The 22,721-nt window shown below is 50.7% G+C and overlaps 6 protein-coding genes and 5 pseudogenes across 8 annotated transcripts, besides 2 other annotated features; 3 read left to right on the top strand and 8 right to left on the bottom strand.

Annotated features, from left to right (window-relative positions):
- Positions 1–6: 6 nt before the first annotated feature.
- Positions 7–1,593, top strand: GL50803_0010552 (putative ephrin-receptor like protein; the record flags this gene model as incomplete). Its single annotated transcript, XM_001706603.2, has 1 exon — positions 7–1,593. The coding sequence occupies one exon, from the start codon at positions 7–9 to the stop codon at positions 1,591–1,593; it is 1,587 nt and encodes a 528-aa protein (XP_001706655.2).
- GL50803_0010551 (Endonuclease/Exonuclease/phosphatase family protein) lies at positions 1,590–2,684 on the bottom strand (the record flags this gene model as incomplete). The annotated part of the gene is made up of 1 exon (XM_038045624.1): positions 1,590–2,684. The coding sequence occupies one exon, from the start codon at positions 2,682–2,684 to the stop codon at positions 1,590–1,592; it is 1,095 nt and encodes a 364-aa protein (XP_037901994.1).
- Positions 2,685–2,871: 187 nt separating this feature from the next.
- Positions 2,872–4,641, bottom strand: GL50803_0050180 (pVSP; annotated as a pseudogene; the record flags this gene model as incomplete).
- A 63-nt stretch (positions 4,642–4,704) lies between these two features.
- On the bottom strand, positions 4,705–6,501 carry GL50803_0050179 (annotated as a pseudogene). Its single transcript has one exon.
- Positions 4,705–6,501: a sequence feature (pVSP).
- Positions 6,502–6,513: 12 nt separating this feature from the next.
- GL50803_0050178 (pVSP) lies at positions 6,514–8,349 on the bottom strand (annotated as a pseudogene; the record flags this gene model as incomplete).
- Positions 8,350–8,412: 63 nt separating this feature from the next.
- On the bottom strand, positions 8,413–10,182 carry GL50803_00112009 (pVSP; annotated as a pseudogene; the record flags this gene model as incomplete).
- Positions 10,183–10,245: 63 nt separating this feature from the next.
- GL50803_00114065 lies at positions 10,246–12,066 on the bottom strand (annotated as a pseudogene). The gene has a single exon.
- Positions 10,246–12,066: a sequence feature (pVSP).
- Positions 12,067–12,078: 12 nt separating this feature from the next.
- On the bottom strand, positions 12,079–14,289 carry GL50803_00137606 (VSP; the record flags this gene model as incomplete). The annotated part of the gene is made up of 1 exon (XM_001706600.2): positions 12,079–14,289. The coding sequence occupies one exon, from the start codon at positions 14,287–14,289 to the stop codon at positions 12,079–12,081; it is 2,211 nt and encodes a 736-aa protein (XP_001706652.2).
- A 1,961-nt stretch (positions 14,290–16,250) lies between these two features.
- On the top strand, positions 16,251–16,970 carry GL50803_005374 (Tubulin specific chaperone B; the record flags this gene model as incomplete). The annotated part of the gene is made up of 1 exon (XM_001706599.1): positions 16,251–16,970. One exon carries the CDS (start codon positions 16,251–16,253, stop codon positions 16,968–16,970), a length of 720 nt encoding a protein of 239 aa, XP_001706651.1.
- A 104-nt stretch (positions 16,971–17,074) lies between these two features.
- Positions 17,075–18,292, bottom strand: GL50803_005375 (Kinase, NEK; the record flags this gene model as incomplete). Its single annotated transcript, XM_001706597.1, has 1 exon — positions 17,075–18,292. The coding sequence occupies one exon, from the start codon at positions 18,290–18,292 to the stop codon at positions 17,075–17,077; it is 1,218 nt and encodes a 405-aa protein (XP_001706649.1).
- Positions 18,293–18,571: 279 nt separating this feature from the next.
- GL50803_0017006 (uncharacterized protein) lies at positions 18,572–22,717 on the top strand (the record flags this gene model as incomplete). Its single annotated transcript, XM_001706594.2, has 1 exon — positions 18,572–22,717. One exon carries the CDS (start codon positions 18,572–18,574, stop codon positions 22,715–22,717), a length of 4,146 nt encoding a protein of 1,381 aa, XP_001706646.2.
- Between the last annotated feature and the right edge of the window lie 4 nt (positions 22,718–22,721).

Here is a 22,721-nt window from a genome sequence, read left to right as displayed (position 1 = left end):
GTACCTATGCTTCTAAGCATCGCCTTTGTATGTGTCTGGCTTTTCCATCCTGTCTTTGCAGGCGCTGCAGTGTTGGGAAGTGTCAGTGGGTGGTTTCCTATTAATGAGACATTTGATACTGAGCTTTTCTTGGGAAAGCGGCTTGTATTTAGAGCATTGGACGTGGCTTGGACCACAACCAGTGCAACGTTAAAAAGTGTTGAAGACGAGATCAATGCAATCGTATCTGTGAACGCAATTCCTGTTATCAACTGGAACCCCTTACTAAGTGACACGTATCGGGACACATTGCAGGCAATAGAGGATGGATTGCATGACGACATAATTGACGCTTTTTTCACACTACTGAATGGAACAGTGCAGAAATCCTATTGTGTGCTCTTCTTTGGCACAACCTGCAATTCAAATGGCGTGTACTGGTCGGAAGACCCAGAGCTGTATGTCAGGGTTTACAAGAGGCTTCACCTTAAAGGGAAGGCAGCTGGAGTTGCAGACAGGATTATCTGGGGGTGGAATATTGATATTACAAAGTTTAAGGCAGTCGAGGGCAATCCGTATGCTTTGGATACTACCAATCTTGTCCATACACCGTCTGAGTATTTCCCGGGAGAATCTTACGTTAATTGGATAGCATTGCAGCTCATCAACGATGACATACATAACTGGGTAGATCCAAGGGAGCCGATTCAGGTAGGGATGGGGGTTGCGTCTAGTCTCGCTCCAGGGAAACCTGTCATGCTCATAGGTGGAACCTCAAGCATGGTGGATGATGGGCACGGGGAAATGGTTAGCAGCACGAAGGCAAAGAGCATGTGGCTGGAAGAATTTGTAGAAACTGCACATGAGCACATGGATAGAACTGAAGGCAGCGCTGCTGTGATAAAGACTATTCTATTATATAACCGAGAGTCTAGCCTTGATACAGGGTTCTACAACAGTGTCAATGGAGATGTTGTAACCTCTATCTCTAATAGTGGGGTTGAGCTGTTTTCATACAGTGTCTTGGAAACACTGTTCCCTGATCAAGTAGTGGCAGAGCCTAGTTCTGAACCATATATTGATGAAGTTAGCCCCATAGTCGCCTTTGGTGCTATCTGCGGCCCGGGAGAGCGTGGACAAGCCAGTTCTGGCACATGTGCGCCGTGTGAAGCAGGAACGTATTCAAATAAGACTGCTGCATCCGAATGCGACCCGTGCCCTATAGGATTCTACAATGAAGAAGTTGGCCAAGTCGAATGTGTACCCTGTCCTCCCAATAAGACAACGGTGCACGACGGTGCTCGCTTGGAAGAATACTGTGAGTGCGCGCCAGGCTTTGTTCTAAGAGATGCAGACAATATAGATGCTGGATGTATTCAGTGTCAGAGAAACAGCTATAGCAAGGGGGGAACATCCACATGTCAGCAGTGTCCCTCTGGTAATAGGTGGCCCACAGGAAAATCAGGCGTCGGATGCTTCTGCAAAAAAGGTACATGGGACCACAAGACAGAACAATGTACCACCATTACTAGTGCATTCGCTAGTTCTACCAGTATCGCAGTCTCTGTTTGCGTCGGTTTGGCGTTAATACTAGTAACTATCGTTGTAAATTAGCATGCTCTCAAGGACATATGTATATCGGCTGTTATGTAGTCCAGCTTCGTTGTGGCGTCATGACTAAATAAAGCTCTAGATGTGCACCCATGAAGACGTGCAGAAGTAAAGATATACTGAGTCCTTCTGTTCTTCCCGCTATGGATAAAGATATCACCACTTTTCGGCTGCAACGGAGCTCCCCAAAGCACGTCTATAAACCCATCTTTAAGGAGCTCATCGTAAATTGGCTCATCAAGAAAAGGGCTTCCGTTCTCTATATGTTGCTTTGTGATATGATTCCATTGGGTTTTGGTGTACTCGTTACGATTGATTGCATTGAATTCTCCACATAGAAATGTGGGGCAAGATTGAAAGTCTTTGCATGTCTGTAGAAAGAGTTGCAATTGGTTACATTCTAAGCGTCGCGTGGCATGGTCGCTGGTGAGAGAGATAATGAAAAGGTTAAACTGAACACTGTCTGGAGTCTGTATAGTTACTACGGGGACAGATAGAAGATGACTAGGGGTTACAAAGAGATTCTGGATGGTAATACTCATTACTGGGAACCTCGATAGAAGCACGGTCCCCATTGAATTGGTCCCCACAGGAAAGCAGAAGATATTGGGCATTTTAAGCTCTTCTATTAAGGCATTGAGGGCACTGCTAGTATGAATTGAGGCTGCACCGGCCCATGATCCGGGATGCACTATTGTGATGAAAAGGATGGAGGACAACTCTGGAACAGGTGTTTGTTGACTCTCAGGAGAAAGGGTACCTGGAATGACAAACTTCTTATCTTCTGAACAAATAGAGATGACTGCTGTTAATGGGAGGCCAAGGTGTTGCTTTAAAGACGAGACAAAGTTAGATATAGATGAGCAGTCTGCTTTCACCACCATTGCTCCATGAAAGTGAGAGCAGCAAAGCTGAACCTCTCTGAAGTGCGCTGGCACAGTAGAAAGGTACCGCTGCGTATATGATACATTCTGAAGGCACAGCACATCCGTAGAGGAAACAGCAGACGAAAGAAACGAGACGATCTGCTCTCCGACATATATTCCACGGTAATCGTGCCAGTAGTTGATATTGCAACTTGCTATCTTGACCATTGCCTAGAAATGCCTAAGCTAACTAATAAAAGCCTCGAAGTCCCAAGCGGCGAGTTTTTTAGAAATTTATCTGTTCGTGGTAATTAGATGGAAGTCTATAAATCCCAGTACCAGACGAGCTTCACAAGTATATGCCACAACACCTGACAGCTTGAACACGGTCGACGCATTTACTACCTAAGTACATCTACGCCTTCCCTCTACACACGAACCACCAGCAGAGGAAGCCCACGAGGCCCCCCACGACAGCGATGACAGCCACGGAGATCCCCGCGATGGCGCCCGTGCTGAGCCCGCTCCTGTTGGCGCCAGAGGACACACACTTACCATTGTCTAGACTGAAGCCACTGTTGCACTCCCCACACACACCGTCCATCACACAGCTCTTGCAGTTGGTGTCAGAGCACAGCACACACCCGCTGCCATCCTTGTTGGGCTTCTTACTATTGTCACAGGAGGTACAGACAGCGGGGGTCATGCCACCCTCAGACAGACCTGCTGGGGCTGTGCACTGTGAGCAGCCATCCACCCCCACGTATGCCTTAGCGGTACCTTGAGTGCCTACTAGTGTGCCTAGGGGGTTGCCACAGGCTAATACAGACTGATCAGTGGTCTGTGCCCCAGGGACTACGAAGTACCTATTACTTGCCGCCTCTGTGCATATCCCATTGTTATCTGCTTTCTTGCACATGTGACTACCAGGAGCCTTCGACACATCATAGCACCCTCCCATATACATAAAGTACCCTTGAGCACAAGACTTGCAGACACCATCGGCGCAGGTATTACTTGCAAGTGAGCTGGTGCATATACCATTGATTGGTACATCTCCTTGATTTCCACAATAAGAACAGTAATGATGCTCTACTCCATCATTGTCGATTACTATAGCATCGCAGGCGCCAGAGGTCCCACCACAAGCCGTGGGGTCTTCACAAGTCTTCACACATGTATAGTCATCCCCTGCATCTCCATTGGACTGCTTCTTATAGTTCACCTTACATTCAGTACACTTGAATCCACCATTGTTAGAGCAGACACTGCACCCTTCGCGACCCTTGTCGTCCACACTATCGCATGGGACGCACTTCTTCCCTTGTTGATCTGTACTATCGATGGGGAAGTATCCGGGCATACAAGTTAAGCATCGGTTAGCATCTGTAGCAGCAGAGCACGTCTTGCAGGTGGCATCGCACTTGTTTGTACATGTCTTATCACCAGTATTAAAGAAGAAGCCATCCTTGCACGTCTCACAGACCGGTTTAGTGGATGCTGTCTTGGTACAGGTCTTGCAATTAGGAGTTCCCTGGTTTTTATTGGACTCAGATGTATCCTCAGTATTGTCTCCGCATAATAAGCACGCCGATTGGTCCTCCTTCATGAACAGCTCCTTATCTGTGCCTTGACACTGATCATACCCTTTTGTCACGCAGGTCGAGGTTCCGTCGAGAGTCGTCCTGGGGATCTTACTGGCACCGCAGTTAGTGCACTTTGGCTTCCCCGTGGACTGGTCCATTGTGCATGCTGTGCAATCTTGTATGGTGCTACAGGCGACGCAGGTCATGCTAGTGTCATCGGGGTAGTGATTGTTGTTACATGCACTTTTTTCCACACATTGATTCTCTTTCAGGTACTTCCCAGTCTTACAAGAGGTGCACTGATTTTGGTTACTCTTATCACAGGCGGCACAGTCTCCTCCGCATTGAGTAGCACACGAGTCTCCTGAGAAGCCAGACATGCACTCAGTACACGTGGCAGCCCCTGGACTATTAGCTGGTGCCGTGCACTTGAGGCAATTAGCCACTCCCTTGTTCTCATTCGCTCCCGTGGCATCATGGCACAGTATGCACTCCCCACCAGGGGTCACTGTCGTAGCCTTGTTCTGGAATATGTACTGGTTAGCTGCCTTACAAGCAGTGCACAGTCCATCACTAGCCTGTGTGCATATCTCACTCCACTATCACCCTCTATCACCTTCTATCACCCATTATCACCCACTGTACAGCATTCACTACCCAAGTCACGCCTTCCCCCTGCACACGAACCACCAGCAGAGGAAGCCCACGAGGCCCCCCACGACGACGACCACGGCGACGGAGATGCCCGCGATGGCGCCCGTGCTGAGCCCGCTCCTGTTGGCGCCAGAGGACACACACTTACCATTGTCTAGACTGAAGCCACTGTTGCACTCCCCACACACACCGTCCATCACACAGCTCTTGCAGTTGGTGTCAGAGCACAGCACACACCCGCTGCCATCCTTGTTGGGCTTCTTACTATTGTCACAGGAGGTACAGACAGCGGGGGTCATGCCACCCTCAGACAGACCTGCTGGGGCTGTGCACTGTGAGCAGCCATCCACCCCCACGTATGCCTTAGCGGTACCTTGAGTGCCTACTAGTGTGCCTAATGGGTTACCACATGCTAGTACAGACTGATCAGTGGTCTGTGCCCCAGGGACTACGAAGTACCTATTGTTGGCTGCCTCTGTGCATATCCCCTCCTTACTTGATGCCTTGCACATATAGTTGCCAGGTACTGTATCAACCTTGTAACAACCTCCCATATACAAGAAGTACCCTTGAGCACATGATGTACATACATGGTTGTTACAAGTATTACTTTGAGCATTATCAACACACTTCCCATCGATAGGATACTTACCACTCTCTCCACAGTATGAACAGTAATGAAGCTCCTTTCCATTAGCATCGATCACTGTGGCATCACAAGCGCCAGAGGTACCCCCACACGCCGTCTCATCCTCGCAGGTCTTTGTACATGTGAGGTCGCTAGGTTCTCCGCTGGGTCTGTAGTTGGGCTTACATTCAGTGCATTTGAGGGACCCCACGCCGCCTGTGCACTCGGCACAGCCTGGAATCCCACTTGTCTCGTCATCACAGAGAACGCATGTCTTAGGCGGGCCATCCTTAAGGAAGTACCCCGGCATGCATCTTGTACATGTGTTGATTTGACCCGCTGTTCCGCACTCTGCGCAGTTTCCTGTGCAGGCCTCGCAGGCGTTTCCGTTGACTTTATACCCGTCGACACAAGCCTCGCAGGTGCCTTTTGCGGTGCACAGCTTGCAGTTCTGGACTCCGCCCTTACCATTGTCGCCGCACTGCACGCACTTCGAGGCGTCGTAGAAGTGCGTCTTGCCCACTTTGCACTCGGCCTCATCAACACAGGTCGTTGTCCCATCCAGCTCGTCTCTGACCGTCTTACTACCGCAGTCGGTGCACTTCGGCTTTCCCGTGGCGTCGTCGTATGCACACGCGGTGCATCCTTGTATCTCACTGCAGGCCTTACAGGTCCAGGTCTTCTTGTCCGCATAGTTACCATTGTCACATCCACCAGCATCTACACAAGTGTTACCACCCTTCAAGTACTTCCCCTCAACGCAGGCGGTACACTGAGTCGGAGTATCAGCTGAGCAAGCAGAGCAGCCGTCTCCGCACTTCACACATGCACTGTCCTTCGTAACGAACCCTGCTTGACACTCTGTACACGTGGCCGGTCCGCTAGTGCCCGTGTGGGAGCATTCTGAGCATCCAGCGACTCCCATGACCCCGTTTCTATCTGTCGTATCAGAGCACAGGATGCACTCACTACCAGGCTTCTGAGGTGTAACTGGGTTCTTGAACAGGCCGTTATCTGCCTTACAAGTAGTGCATACTCCATTACTGGCTGCTGTGCATATGTCACTGCCGGGCTGACTCTCTGTCTTGTAGCACCCGCCCATGAAGAAAAGTCCCACACCACCACTATCACCCCCACACCACATAGCACTATCACTATCACTATCACTGTACAGCATTCACTACCTAAGTCACGCCTTCCCTCTACATATGAACCACCAGCAGAGGAAGCCCACGAGGCCCCCCACGACAGCGATGACAGCGACGGAGATCCCCGCTATGGCCCCCGTGGAAAGCCCGCTCCTGTTGGCGCCAGAGGACACACAGGAGGCCCCAGCATCATCAGGGCTGTACCCATCGTTGCACACACAGACAGAGTTATCATCAGTGGAGTTGCTGGGGCAGCCATCCACGCATGACTTCCTCCCAGGGCTCACCTTCTTACCATCACTACATGCCTCGCACATGTTGTCTCTATTGCAGTGCGAGCATCCATCGATGGTACATGTGAAGCACCCACTGCCATCCTTGTTGGGCTTCTTACTATTGTCACAAGAAGTGCATATAGCAGCAGTCATACCACCATCAGACAGAGCTGCTGGGGCCGTACACTGTGAGCAGCCCTCGACCCCCACGTATGCCTTAGCAGTATTACTAGTGCCTACTAGTGTGCCTAATGGGTTACCACATGCTAGTACAGACTGATCAGTGTTGGATGCCCCTGGTACTACGAAGTACCTATTATTCTCATTAGCAGCTGTGCACTTGCCACCTTCAGCTGTCTTGCACATGGACTTACCAGGAGCATTGGTAGTGCTATAGCACCCGCCCATGTACATAAAGTACCCTTGAGCACACTGTGTACATACACCATCAGCGCATTGATTACTTTGAGCGTTATCAACACACTTCCCATCGATAGGATACTTACCACTCTCTCCACAATAGGAACAGTAGTGAAGCTCCTTTCCATTAGCATCGATCACTGTGGCATCACAAGCGCCAGAGGTACCACCACACCCCGTTGTGTCCTCACAGACCTTTTGACACCCAGTCCCTGTTAGCTTGTAGTCGGGCTTGCAGGAGTCGCATGTTAGTATGGTATCAAAGGTGCATGTTGCGCAGCCGGGGACTCCGTTATCGGCGGTGCTATCACAGGCGACACACTCCGCAGGTGCTTGGCCTCCTTTCAGGAAGTATCCCGGCTTGCAGGTTTGGCACTGGTTAGCATTAGCACCTTCGCAGGTGGCACAGTTCCCTGTGCAGAGCTCACAAACAAACGAGCCGGAATCGTAATATCCGGGTAAGCATCCGGTACACGTGGGGGGACTACTGGACTGCTTAGTACATGCCTTACAGCCTTTGAGTCCCTTGTTCTTATTTGGCTCGTTTCCGCTGGTATCGCTGCACAGAACACACATAGTATTATCATCGTCAACAAAGTGTGTGCTGTCTTTTTTGCACCCAGCATCATCGACACAGGTTGTTGTCCCATCCAGCTCTGTCTTCACCTTCTTACCGTTACAGGCACTGCACACCGGCTTCTGTAGCTTTGCATTGTACGTGCAAGCAGTGCACTCTGGTATGCCCCCCTGATCTGCTCCAGCGTTACAAGCTGTGCACTTCCCAGTGCTTGGGTTGGGGTACTTATCTCCATTACAACTGCTAGCATCTACACAATTATTCCCATCGAGATACTTCTCGCCCGCACAGAGGGTGCACTTAGTTGCGCCCTCACCGCTGCAAGTCAGACAAGCTTCATTACATTTGACACATGCACCGTTACCATCTTTATAGTACCCTGCTTGACACTCTGTACACGTGGCAGCTCCTGGACTACCACTTGGTTCCGTGCACTTGAGGCAGTTAGCCACTCCTTTGTTCTCATTCGCTCCCGTGGCATCATGACAGAGGATGCACTCCCCACCAGGGGTCACTGTCGTAGCCTTGTTCTGGAATATGTACTGGTTAGCTGTGTTACAAGCAGTGCACACTCCATCACTGGCTGCTGTACATATCACACTCCATTATCACCCTCTATCACCTTCTATCACCCATTATCACCCACTGTACAGCATTCACTACCCAAGTCACGCCTTCCCCCTGCACACGAACCACCAGCAGAGGAAGCCCACGAGGCCCCCCACGACAGCGATGACAGCCACGGAGATCCCCGCGATGGCGCCCGTGCTGAGCCCGCTCCTGTTGGCGCCAGAGGACACACACTTACCATTGTCTAGACTGAAGCCACTGTTGCACTCCCCACACACACCGTCCATCACACAGCTCTTGCAGTTGGTGTCAGAGCACAGCACACACCCGCTGCCATCCTTGTTGGGCTTCTTACTATTGTCACAGGAGGTACAGACAGCGGGGGTCATGCCACCCTCAGACAGACCTGCTGGGGCTGTGCACTGTGAGCAGCCATCCACCCCCACGTATGCCTTAGCGGTACCTTGAGTGCCTACTAGTGTGCCTAGGGGGTTGCCACAGGCTAATACAGACTGATCAGTGGTCTGTGCCCCAGGGACTACGAAGTACCTATTACTTGCCGCCTCTGTGCATATCCCATTGTTATCTGCTTTCTTGCACATGTGACTACCAGGAGCCTTCGACACATCATAGCACCCTCCCATATACATAAAGTACCCTTGAGCACAAGACTTGCAGACACCATCGGCGCAGGTATTACTTGCAAGTGAGCTGGTGCATATACCATTGATTGGTACATCTCCTTGATTTCCACAATAAGAACAGTAATGATGCTCTACTCCATCATTGTCGATTACTATAGCATCGCAGGCGCCAGAGGTCCCACCACAAGCCGTGGGGTCTTCACAAGTCTTCACACATGTATAGTCATCCCCTGCATCTCCATTGGACTGCTTCTTATAGTTCACCTTACATTCAGTACACTTGAATCCACCATTGTTAGAGCAGACACTGCACCCTTCGCGACCCTTGTCGTCCACACTATCGCATGGGACGCACTTCTTCCCTTGTTGATCTGTACTATCGATGGGGAAGTATCCGGGCATACAAGTTAAGCATCGGTTAGCATCTGTAGCAGCAGAGCACGTCTTGCAGGTGGCATCGCACTTGTTTGTACATGTCTTATCACCAGTATTAAAGAAGAAGCCATCCTTGCACGTCTCACAGACCGGTTTAGTGGATGCTGTCTTGGTACAGGTCTTGCAATTAGGAGTTCCCTGGTTTTTATTGGACTCAGATGTATCCTCAGTATTGTCTCCGCATAATAAGCACGCCGATTGGTCCTCCTTCATGAACAGCTCCTTATCTGTGCCTTGACACTGATCATACCCTTTTGTCACGCAGGTCGAGGTTCCGTCGAGAGTCGTCCTGGGGATCTTACTGGCACCGCAGTTAGTGCACTTTGGCTTCCCCGTGGACTGGTCCATTGTGCATGCTGTGCAATCTTGTATGGTGCTACAGGCGACGCAGGTCATGCTAGTGTCATCGGGGTAGTGATTGTTGTTACATGCACTTTTTTCCACACATTGATTCTCTTTCAGGTACTTCCCAGTCTTACAAGAGGTGCACTGATTTTGGTTACTCTTATCACAGGCGGCACAGTCTCCTCCGCATTGAGTAGCACACGAGTCTCCTGAGAAGCCAGACATGCACTCAGTACACGTGGCAGCCCCTGGACTATTAGCTGGTGCCGTGCACTTGAGGCAGTTAGCCACTCCTTTGTTCTCATTCGCTCCCGTGGCATCATGACAGAGGATGCACTCCCCACCAGGGGTCACCCTCTCTGCCCTGTTCTGGAATATGTACTGGTTAGCTGCCTTACAAGCAGTGCACAGTCCATCACTAGCCTGTGTGCATATCTCACTCCACTATCACCCTCTATCACCTTCTATCACCCATTATCACCCACTGTACAGCATTCACTACCCAAGTCACGCCTTCCCCCTGCACACGAACCACCAGCAGAGGAAGCCCACGAGGCCCCCCACGACGACGACCACGGCGACGGAGATGCCCGCGATGGCCCCCGTGGAGAGCCCGCTCCTGTTGGCGCCAGTGGACACGCACTTGCCATTGTCTAGACTGAAGCCACTGTTGCACTCCCCACACACACCGTCCATCGCACAGCTCTTGCAGTTGGTGTCAGAGCATGTCACACACCCAGTGCCATCCCTGTTGGGCTTCTTACCACTGTCACAGGAGGTACACACAGCGGGGGTCATGCCACCCTCAGATGGAGCTGTTGGGGCTGTACACTGGGAGCAGCCATCCACCCCCACATATGCCTTAGTATCTACTAGTGTGCCTAATGGGTTACCACATGCTAGTACAGACTGCTGAGTAGGCTTTGCTTCTGGTACTATGAAGTACTTATTATTCTCATTAACGGCTGTACAGACCCCGTTGTTAGCTGTCTTGCACATGAGGTTACCAGGTTGACTCTGAGTACTATAACAGCCGTCCATGTACAAGAAGTACCCTTGAGTACATGATGTACAGACATTATTGGTACAAGTATTCCCATTCTTATCAGTAGCACAGAGACCATCGATAGGAGCTTGTGAACTATCCCCACAGTATGAGCAATAGTGCTTTGTGGTGCCCTGATCATCTATTATCATGGCATCACAGGCGCCAGAGGTACCACCACAGGTAGTATCATCTTCACAGGTCTTGGTGCATGTGACAGAGCCAGTACTGCCCTCCTTGCGATAGTTGGGCTTGCAATCGGTGCACTTGAAAGCACCGCCATCGTTTGTGCATGCACTGCATCCCTCGATGCCATTGTCGGCTTTACTGTCGCAAGCAACACACTCACCAGTAGAGCCGGGTTGTTTCATGAAGAATCCAGGCTTGCATTTAGTGCACTGATCATTGCCAGCAGCAGAGCATGTAGCACAGTTGGCACCGCAAGCTGTGCATGTATCAGAACCAAAGTATCCGTCGAGGCAAGCTGAGCAGGTCGGCTTGGCTCCGTTCTTCTTACACGTTTTACAATTAGCAATCCCCTTGTCGTTTGCTTCTGTTCCTGTTGTTGTATCACTGCATAATATGCACTTGGTGCTATCATCACTCAGAAAGTGGGATCCGTCGACGTTATCTGTTGCGCACCCAGCATCATCGACGCAAGTGGTTGTCCCATCCAGCTCTGTCTTCACCTTCTTATTGTTACAGGCGGTGCACTGGGGCTTGCTGACAGTCGTGTTGTACTCACACGCGGTGCAATCTGCTATACCAGACTCCTTGCATGTCCTTGTCACAGGGTCAGCATAAGTGTTTCCTTCACATGTAGGTGAACAGGTATTATCGCTTTTCAGATACTTCCCCTCCTTACAGGATGTGCAATGATTCGGACCACTTCCACTGCAAGTCAGACAGGACTGATCACACTGATTGCATTCGTTATTCTCTTTATAGTACCCCTCTTGACACTCAGTGCACGTGGCAGCTCCTGGACTATTAGTTGGTTCTGTGCACTTGAGGCAGTTGGCCACCCCCGTATATCCATCTGCTCCCTTAGTATCAGAGCACAGGATGCACTCGCTACCAGGCTTCTGAGGTGTAACTGGGTTCTTGAACAGGCCGTTATCTGCCTTACAAGTAGTGCATACTCCATTACTGGCTGCTGTGCATATGTCACTGCCGGGCTGACTCTCTGTCTTGTAGCACCCGCCCATGAAGAAAAGTCCCACACCACCACTATCACCCCCACACCACATAGCACTATCACTATCACTATCACTGTACAGCATTCACTACCTAAGTCACGCCTTCCCTCTACATATGAACCACCAGCAGAGGAAGCCCACGAGGCCCCCCACGACAGCGATGACAGCGACGGAGATCCCCGCTATGGCCCCCGTGGAAAGCCCGCTCCTGTTGGTGTTCTGTATGAGGTAGCAGAGGACAGGCCCTTTATTGTTGGTTGGGGGAGCGCAGTTGGCGCAGTTGGCGACGCCGGTGATGGATCCGCCGTCGCTCTTGTCGCATGCTATGCACTTTTCTTTGGACAGGTAGTACCCTGCAGCGCACACCGTGCACTTGGTGGCGTCGTCCGCATTGCACTCGGAGCACCCAGTGGCGCAGGGAACGCACTTCTTAGTGTTACCGCCAGTCTTAGCATATCCAGCCTTACACGTGTCGCACTGGTCCTGGCTGGTGCACGTCTTACATCCGGCCGAGCAAGTGATGAGCGCGCCGTTATTCAGTTTGTACCCGTCGGCCGGAGTCTGACAGGTATCGCCGGTCGGTGCTGCCTCCTCACAGACGTTCTTTCCAGGGAGTTTGGTCGTTTCGTAGCAGCCCCCGTTCATGCGGAAGAAGCCCTTTGCACATGTCCCGCACACACCATTGCTCGGTTCGACCTGGCAGGAGGCTGTGCGGGCCGACTTCTTGACGCACACACCGTTCTCTGGATACTCCGTGCCCACGTTACAGGCAGAACAGTAGCTTGTCCCGTCTATGCTCAGGTCGCAGCTCTTGCACGTTCCATCCTTGCCGCCGCTCACTGGCTTGCATTCTGGTTTGTACGTCCCCGTGCCCTCCCCTTCGTAGCTGAGGACCTGCTTAGGCTCGCAGCTCGTACACCCGTTGGGCTTCCCGTTCGCGCACGTCTTGCACGAGGTATCGCACTTGGCACAGGCGGCTCCGCTCTTGTAGTACCCGTCCTTGCAGGTCTCGCACTGTCCCTGCCCATTGCACAGGAGGCAGTTCTCGACCTCGCACTTCTTGCAGGCCTTCTTGCCCCCCTCGTTGGTGCCCTCGTAGTAGCCTCCCAGATCTCCGCAGTTATCGATGCACTGGCCCGTGGGCGTGAGGGCCTTGGGGTCTTCGCATTCTGTGCACACCTCCTTGTCTTTCTTCGGATCACTGCACGTCTTGCAGCCGGGGGTGTTGCACTGGGGGTCGGATTTCTTCGTACACCCGGTGCCCGCGTCGTCGGGAACGTAGCCCTCGACGCACTCACAGGTGCCAGGGGTCTTTTCATCGCTGGAGTTCGAGGGGCAGTTCTCAACGCATGACTTCTTTCCAAGGCCAAACTTGGTCTTCGTACCAGTCGTACACGTCTTACAAACCACTCCGTTGGCGCCTTTCTCACAAGTGGTGCAGTCCACCGTCCCTCCTGAAACGCAGGTGTTGCACTCCTTTGCTTCCTTATCAACGTAATGAGTTGCCGGGCAGCCGTTTGCGTCAACGCACGTGCCAGTTGTGGACTCGTCATCCTTCTTCAGGTACGGCTTGTCGTCCTTACAGGAGGTGCACTTCGCAGCCTCGGTCTTACAGGTCTTGCATGTCTCAGCGCACTTGCTGCATTTTTTACCGCTCGTCGTATCAACGAAGAAGCCTGGGGCATCCGTGCACTCTTTTTCTGTCACGCAGGAGGTGGCTTGGTCCTTGGCCGTCTTGACGATCTTGCTATCGCCGCACGCAGTACATGTGGCGGCCTTGGCGTTAGCATCTGCTGCTTCTGCGGGAGCGTTACACTGAGTACAATGCACTACGCCCTTGTACTTTTTATCGTTCTTAACCGTTATTTCCTCTTCGTCTCCGCACGGTATGACCGATTGGTGAGAGGCGTCTGCGCCCGGCGGCACGAAGTATCCAGCCTTAGCCTGTGTGCATTTTCCATTTTCTGCCGCCTGACATATGGTCTGTCCGGGCTGCTGGGCTGCTTCGTAACAGCCGCCCTTGTACATGAAAGTCTGCTCAGCGCACTGTCCACAGGTCTGATCAGCTGTATCGCCTCCATCGGTATCTTTACACTTGGTTTTTGCATCTTCTTTGCCTGCACATTGTCCATTGATAGGAACAAATCCTGTGTTACATTGAGAGCAATACAATTTACCACCGATCAGAACGTTGCATGCTTCTGCTGCGCAATTAGTGTTATCTGCGCATTGAGCCGCGCGCTCTGTTACTTTTTCTGCCCATGCAATCTGGACGAGTACCCCCGCGAGAACAAAACTGCCAAACATTGCCCGATTGATAGATTGGTAGGAACATACTCGCGGTACATCAGTCAATCCGCGTTGATTGATGCAGTTGATTGATCCTTCTGGCACACGTTGACCACAGGCGCTGATGGAATCAACACTCACCGGGTCTATCGCGAACACTACTCTGCAATCTGCAATCTCGGCACAGGGCCAGAAGGAGGTGGATTGAGCCGAATAGAACTGCGGTTGTCTCAATGTGTATGTCATATTAGTGCACCTCGTGGCTCCGTTGCAATCTCTGCGGACCATCCAGTGCGAACCAAAGCTGCCACACGTGCACTGGGACAACACGGCCCAGTAGCGGTCCAGAGCTTTCAATGATCCCATCAACGGTCCACCGACAACTGCAAGGGCGACCCCTGCAGCTCTGCACAACGTGCATTCAAAGCCCAAGAGGCAGTGCACAGCAACGAGCGTCTCTCAGATGCGCCAGGAGCCCGTCCCAAGGAGTGTTCAGCCCCGATACCGCTTGGTGTAGCTGTGCTGCGTCTCATAAGGCACCTTCTGCAGCAGAGCTAGGATCCATAACTGCGTTCTCCATTTGAAAAGTCAAAGGGAGCAGGACCGCCCACCACGAGGAGCCGGCCCCCGGGACGGCTGGGGCGGCACGCCTGTCTGCGGACCCATCCCGGGCTGCTGCGGCGCGCTCCAGGCGCATGGGCACAGCAGCAGCCCAGGGCGCTCCGCCGGTTGCCGCGGCCGAGTCGATGGTCCGGTGGTCTCCCGGCGCTACCGCACCAGCAGGAAGCCGAGCACTGGCCCCCATCCTCGGCTCTGTCCGCGGGCCGCTCGCATTGGAGCAGGGACAGGGCCGAAGATACTTTGTCCCCCGGGGCCCGTCTCTGGGGCGCCGCTGCCAGGTGGAGCCTGTCTGGGACGCGTCGTAGTGTGTGATTCTGTTAACACTACACCCAGAAAAGCGTTGACTGCATCTGGCGCATTTCCGGCAGACCTCTGCTACGTTTGACGCTGCCTGGTGGAACGTAGGGGGACACTCGCCATTCTGGCTGTCGGCTGAGAGATCTGGTGGGATTCAACTGTCTTGAGCCCTCTTGACGATTTACTACCTTGTGTGACGAATGGGTGCCTGCACAGTCCTCTGTTGTGCCTGCGGTCGTAAGGATATGATCCGGCTTCCTGGTCTCTTCGCTTCCCAGGATCCCAAACTGCAAAGAGCGGTCCGAGAGAACTGTTGTGTTGCACTAGAGTCAATCCGGGTTAAATTGCTAGCCCTTCGCACCATGCTGCCCCTTGTTCAGCCCCCGAGTCTCGGTTGCTCTCAAAGGCCTTCTTCAGGGGCTAGAGCTGCTGTACGCTGTCATCTTTAACGCAGCCAGAGGTGCCTCACCATCCTGCCACTGCATCGGCGGCTGAGCACTTACCTGCGATGACTAACTTGCCCATTAGGCTATTGATTGCCAGTATGTTTGCTTAAATGGTAACAAGGTTTTTCTACTCTCAGTCGTCTTTGGCATGATCAGTGACAGTATCGCTGATATAAAGATACTTGGGATTTTTCGGTGGATGTTAATCCCTAGCCTCCATGACTCGAGTTTTCCTTGGTAACCAATCAGTTTGATGCCCACCTAACTTAAGTCCTAATGAAACCGTTGATATGAAAGATAATTACTCGTCATGATCTGGTTGCTCTGCTTTTTCCCTTGAATGTCTTTCTCTACTAAACTGTTCTTTCTCTCTTGTTCTGCATGTAAATAGACTAGCTCACAGAAGATGCTGCACGCTTAGCACACACAAAACAGTATATTACATCAAGCAGTGCAGAGTTCCTACCGGAAGTTAGGGCTTGAAAATTTGCTTGGAAACTGCTCGTACCTTAAGGCCTAGCATACAGTAGCGGGTACTCCTATCGCTGATTATTATAAATACTAGCAAGCGATTCACACCATAAATAAAATGACTTTTGAACCAAAGTTTAATTAATGGTGGTCTTACTCCACGTCAGGCACGCTCTTCTCCAGCAACGCTTCTTTGAGTGCAAGTTTGCGGAAAATGAGCCTCTCAGCTCTGTCAAAGATCAAATCTATAAGATGACTGGGACAATGCCACAGCATCAGGTGCTTCGACTGAGAGTATCAGATGACCGGGTGATAGATTTAGGAGATTCATCTTCTTCTCTTTCAGATTATAACGCCAGAGATGGGATGGAGCTTCTAGTGGACGACACTAACCCGCTCTCTATCGCTCGAGAAGCAGGCTTAAGCGATCTTTCTCAGATAGAAAAGTACGTTATGTCTGATGAAGTCTATGACAAGCTAGACGGGACCGTGCGCCAGTATCTCCGAGAGAAATTCAAGAGTGACCCAGAGTACCGTAAGCAAGTGCTAGATGCGCATCGCCAGAGACGAAAAGAGGTAGCCATGGAGGCAGAAGCTCTAGAGAAGATAGGTGTTGGGATGCGCTGTAGACTGTCTGGAGATAGGCGCGGGGAGGTGGCGTTTGTAGGCCCCGTTCCTTCTTTAGGGAAAGGACACTTTGTCGGAGTCACCTTGGACGAACCAGTGGGTGACAGCGACGGGACTCATGGAGGCACTAAATACTTCAACGCACAGATGAAATATGGGGCGTTTGTTAAGCCATTGTCCGTTGAAGTTGGCGACTTTCCTGAGTTGGGTCTAGACAGCTCCATTTCGGACCTGTAAACTGAACTGTCCGCTTCTCCCTTTTGCGGTCTGCACACGACAAGAACGCATATCTCGCGAGCGTTGTTTACAGTAATAGCGAACCGCAAGGCAGTACAACATATCTACATCTTATACTTGTAAGCGCCACCATTGGACTTGCCACTAACAAGAGCGCGCTCGACTTGCTCTTCACGGGCTCGTATTTGCTGTTCTCTCTGCTGAAGTCTCTCTTCCCACTCCTTTAGTTCCCGTTCCTTCTGAGCTACGTCAACCGGGTTCCCGATATTGGCTGCTTCGTTCTTAAGAGCGGCAAGAGCCTCACCGGCACGTGGTGCAGCAGCACTGACCGGGGCCTGGACGGGAGGTGGAGGATTGGCTGCAGCTTGCATGCCAGCCCCAGTCATCCCAGCGTTCTTCATCCTTTCCGACATCTCAATGATCTTACGATGATTAAGTAGCTCTGCGGCAGACGGTCGCGAGTTAAAGTTGGAATTGAGCATAGAATCGATGACAGCTGATAAGTCACTGGAGTAATGTGCTGGTATGGCAGGACGCGCACCTTGCTTGACTTTAGCTTTAAGGGAATCCATGTTAGATGCCACGAATGGGGGCTGCAGGGCACAGAGCTCGTAGATGACGCAGCCAAGGGACCATATGTCTGCCTTCTCTGTGTAGGACTGCTTCTGGAGGACCTCTATGGCCATGTAGAGGGGGGTGCCGACGTTTGTCTTAGCTTGCGAAAGTTCACCCAATGATCTACAAAGACCAAAGTCCCCCAATTTGATGGAGCCATCGCGTGTGAGGAACACGTTGCCGGGCTTTATATCTCGGTGGATAACTTTGTGGGTGCCAGTATCATCGTGCTTGTGCAAACTATGGCAATAGTTAAGGGCATGGAGGAGCTGGACAAAGACAGACCAGATCTTCTCCTCAGCGATGTAGCGCCTGTCTGTCTTGTGCCGCTTGATGTATCTGGCAAGGTCTCCATTCTCGCAGTACTCCATGACGATGAACATCTTCGCGTTCTCGCGCTCGACAAAGCGGTCGATGTAGGAGACGATGTTCTCGTGGCTGAGCTCCTTGAGCGTGTTGACCTCGTGGACGAGGAGCTTCTTCTCCTTCTCGCTCATCTTGGCGTAGTCGATTTCCTTGCACGCGAAGATCCGCCCGTTCGTCCTGGACTGGACCTTGTGGACCTTCCCGAAGGAGCCGCTTCCGATGATGTTGAGGAAGATATACTGCTGTCGCACATCCTTTGCCTCCTTTCCCGCACTAGTAGGCTTCGCGCCAAAGGCCTGCCCCACACCACCAGCAGCTTGTCGTCCGCCTGCGTTGGCCATCTGTTTTTTAGCGTAATTTGAATTTCAGTTTTGGAAAAGGGGCACAGACGCCACTCTGCATATTTGATGGTTTTATACAAAGTATGACAAAGAACCTATGGGTTGGGGCATAGCACACCCTTACTTGCTTAGTAGTTATTCGTTGGTTGTAAATTGAAGTGCCATCGACCGACGAAAGTTCGGCATTCAGCTAGATGCTGGTAGATGCTGTTTACCGTATACTTTGCCCAGCTCTTTCAAAAAGACTATGATCTGAAAAAACGCTTCTTGGGCGCGAGGATGCACCAGCCACGGACGGCTGATCTTCGACCCCACTTTTCCCTTCTCGCCCGTACGCTAGAGCTTCTGCACGGGGATAAGCAGATCCTGAACGATTTATACACTTTTGTCGTGCATGTACAAGCAATCAAATATCCCACGTTTACTGACTTCAATAACGCATTCGAGACTGTTTTGCAGACACACAATATGAGGCGCACCGCTGACACCTTCTACACTAGCTTTTTAACCTCTGTTATCGATATCGGCAAACGCGGATACCACATTTCAGAGGCATATGGCAAAACACTTGATCTGTACATGAATGCTCGTGCAGCTGCTATCTTTAGTCGTCTTCGCAAGTTGTTTAGAGGGCTGAAAGGGCTAAAAGCTGCAAAGCGAGTAGGGGTCCGTTTTCATTCTGATCACTCCGAGTGCATAAACAACTGCCAGAGAAGCTTCAGTGCAAGCACGTATCTTCCATCGCCTTCGCCCTCTCTTTCATCTCTTGCATATCCTGCACACATGGTTTACAATGCTCATCCTTCCAGCAAGTCATTACCTCGTAAAAGAGCTTCATCTACGGTCACTTTTCAAACCTGTTCGAATGCGTTGTTTAATGAAGCTACAGTAAAGCAAGAACCACAATCTTCCAACGTCTCTCCTGGCAGGCCCAAGAGCTCAACTCGAGGCCCTCGGATGCTTATTAACGCGTCTAACATGCTAATTGAGTTGGATGATACTCGCATTTTGAAGACTGCGTTCTATGCGCTTGTGGCTAATTACAAGAACAAGATGTACGCTTCACAAAAGGCAATTCTTGAAAAGAGCACTGCGGAGCGACTTTTGTACATTGAATGCATTATTAAGCAGAGAGCAGTTATGCACACTTTGAGATCTGGATTCCAAGCATGGAGGGCTAGACAGCAAGGGCTCAAGCAGGTGTATAAAGAACTCAAGCGTCATAATAAGAACTTCATCCTGCTATGTTCACTGCTCATGCGCATGTCTGTCCCTGTTCTTGATACCCACGGGATGGAGCGTAGAGACAGGGTGATACTGACTGTTATTACCGTTATCTTTCATGTGCTCCTGGATAAGCACCAAACCATTGTATCCCAGACAACACTAGCAGACCTGCACTACGGGCAATGGAGTGTACGCTATCTTAGGAAGTGCGCGTTCTATGCTATGCTGAGCCGATACCTTGATCTTCACAAGCGATTAAATGCTCCATATAAGTACCTAGACCCTAACTTGCCATCACAGGATTCGCAGATGTATTCAGCCGGCTGCCTAATGCAGACCATTGCGGGGCGCAACTTAGCTCTGAGAGCGCTGACTTCCTGGAAGAGCAGACTTCAGTCTTTGGAGTTATCCTTTTCCCTAATGCTGCACATCAGAGACAGGCTCCTTATGTCAATCTCCTTCTTTTCCTGGCGCAAAGTTCATGGATACAACACCCTACTTACCTGCTTTGCAGTTAATGATGCCAATAAGCTTCTTTCTCGGGCATTCAATGCATGGAGACAGCGATGCATCATCTTTGTGGAAACAGCCAGACACGACTCCCTGCACTTTAAGAATATTCAAATTCAACGGGTAGTATTAAGCGATCTCCATAGAAAGCTCGTTTATACAGACTCTTTAGGGAATAGCTTTATGGGCATACTACAAAACAGGCGGATGATTCTCATACTACGCGAATGGCGATATGCACTGCTCTTACGCAGAATGGAGCGTGTTACTGCCAGTAGACATAATCAGTTCCTTTTGCGCCAGTCCTTGAACGCATGGCGAAGTGAGCTCCTAGCATACAGATTCAGTCTTTTGTTAGATACACCGTACAACTGTTCTAATTCATACTTCATAAAAGCACCACCTAACAAGCAGCACCCTACCTACGCTGCTCTGGGGCTCTTGGCCCTCGGGGCAATGATTGGAGATATGCGCTCAGAGGTTCTCAACGATTGCCCAACTCTGCGAACTATTAAGAAGATTGTTGGATTGTCTGACTACTATCGACACGATAAGCGACCTTTGAAGTATCTCAGAGACGTCGATATTGATCACCTATCCTCTCAGTTGGCTCCTGATAGCAAGAACCATGTTCTTATGCATTGCCTCAGAAGATGGCAGTTGTTCAGCCTAATGGAATCAGATAAGCATAAAAACCAACGGTACTTAGAGGCCAAGCATCGTCGCAGAGCACTTCAAAAGGCATTCCAGGCTATCAAGTGGGCTGCCCGTCGTTCTCACCGCCTACTGAGCGTGCAAGAGGTACTCCTCAAGAGACTCCAGCACAAAGCACTAATCTTGTGGCGTAGAGAGCTGATGGAGAAAAGAATAATTGAATACATAGCAGAGAAACACCAAGTCAACCTGCTGATTTGGGCGTTTGATGCTTGGAAGCTAAGGGTCTCTCTATACAATGGACTCAATCTGTTTGCTGCCACTCTTCCACGGTATAACAAGGACCTCTATGACTCGGTGATGCATATGCTTAGGCAGCATGAAGATCCTCAGGCAATAATTGATCATATCTACACCACATTAACAAACGACCCGTCTTGTCCGGAAAGCTTGTTTGAAGCACTAGATGACTGTCTCACGTTAGGACAGCGTGGCACTTTGATGGCCCACCATGCTGCTAGTGGCCTCAGAGAGCGCAGTGTATCGCGGCAACTTAATAGAAACCAGGCTATAGTAGCGGATATATTCAGCAGGTGGCGGTTTCTATATGCTATGCGACGAGACCAACTTAATGACGCTATAAACTATCATCAAAAGCGAATATTCAGGCGCTTTTTCTGGCGCTGGCACCACATCTTTTCGTTGGCTTGTGAACAACGATCTTTAGAGAAAGGAGATGCCATTCATAGAGTTAGGTTGCTCAGGCACGCATTTATGATATGGCACTTCTTCACAGTAAGGCTTATAAACAACGATTCGCGTATTTCAAATAGGTATCTTTTACATAGAGCACTGACCAATCTTCAACTCGGGATTAAGGTACTCCAATTTCAAACGCGAAGGGATTCACTGACATTACACAGGTGCATATCTTCTTGGCACACCGGCGTTGTCGAGGAGGTGTGCTATAGCCGGGCTCTGTTTGAGAGCTACTTTCAGAGGAGAGCTTTCTGGACTTGGGCTCGGCGTCTGCGTCATCTGAATCAGGCAGAAGTGGAGTTGGCCATCCGGATAAACCATAGAGTGGCCAGTGTAGCCTTCAGAAACTGGTTCCTTCTTTTCTCTGAGAATTCTATTGCCAACACCCGATTGGAGAATGCATGGAGAGCACGTCTCGTTCTACTAATGCTTCACAACTTGGTTGTGGCAAGGCGGAAAAGGTATATGATTCTACAACAAAATATAGATCGGCGTCTCTGTACAACTGCGCTTCGCCATCTGCGCACTACTTATAAGGACCTCTATTTAGAGAAGATCGCAATTGAGCATGCTCGTGCCAAAGATCGCGCTCTTGTGAAGAGGATATTTGCAACACTGATAGAAGCTTACCGGGAGCAAGATGCTAAGAACTGTGCATTAGTGATGCTATTCCAAAGGCGCTTCTATCTGAGAGCGTTCTTGAAGAGAACTCGACAAGAGCGTAATCGGCGCGTCATCCAGGAGATGTGGATTGAGAAGGTCTTGGTGAAAATGGCCTTCTTTGGGTGGAGAGATCAGTACATTATTAATCAGGAAGAGCTGCTCATCAAAGCTGAAGCCTTGCAGAAGCGATATCTTATCCGGATTTGGCACATTCATACCAGAGCACTCGCCACTGGGCTGCTTTTAATAGAAGAGCAGCAGCGCAGTCGGCGTATGCTAAGTGCATATACAGCTATCCTGGAGCGGCATCAAAGGCTCGAAATGTGTTACAGGTATCTTCATGAACACTACAAGCGTAACCTTCTTTCGCGCATCATGGCTTCATGGTGCCAGGCTAAGATGCTTAATAAGCACTATGACACGCAGCAACGCACCCGTTTCTACCGTCTCATTCGCAGGTGGAAGCGCACTGCACGTGAGAATGCTATCTACCGCGTTCAAGAGAAGCGCGCCCTTGAGTGGCGTGATCGCAAGCTCTTATTCCATGCCTTTTTGGAAATGAAGGTGAGGGCTTTGACATTCATAAATACGGGCAGCTTCGATTTTCTTTAAAGTG

The sequence above is a fragment of the Giardia intestinalis genome, chromosome 4 (assembly GCF_000002435.2).
Source record: "Giardia intestinalis strain WB C6 chromosome 4, whole genome shotgun sequence".
Lineage (NCBI taxonomy): Eukaryota > Fornicata > Diplomonadida > Hexamitidae > Giardia > Giardia duodenalis.
The sequence above is the reverse complement of the archived record's forward strand: the minus strand, read 5'-3'. Positions and strand labels throughout refer to the sequence as shown.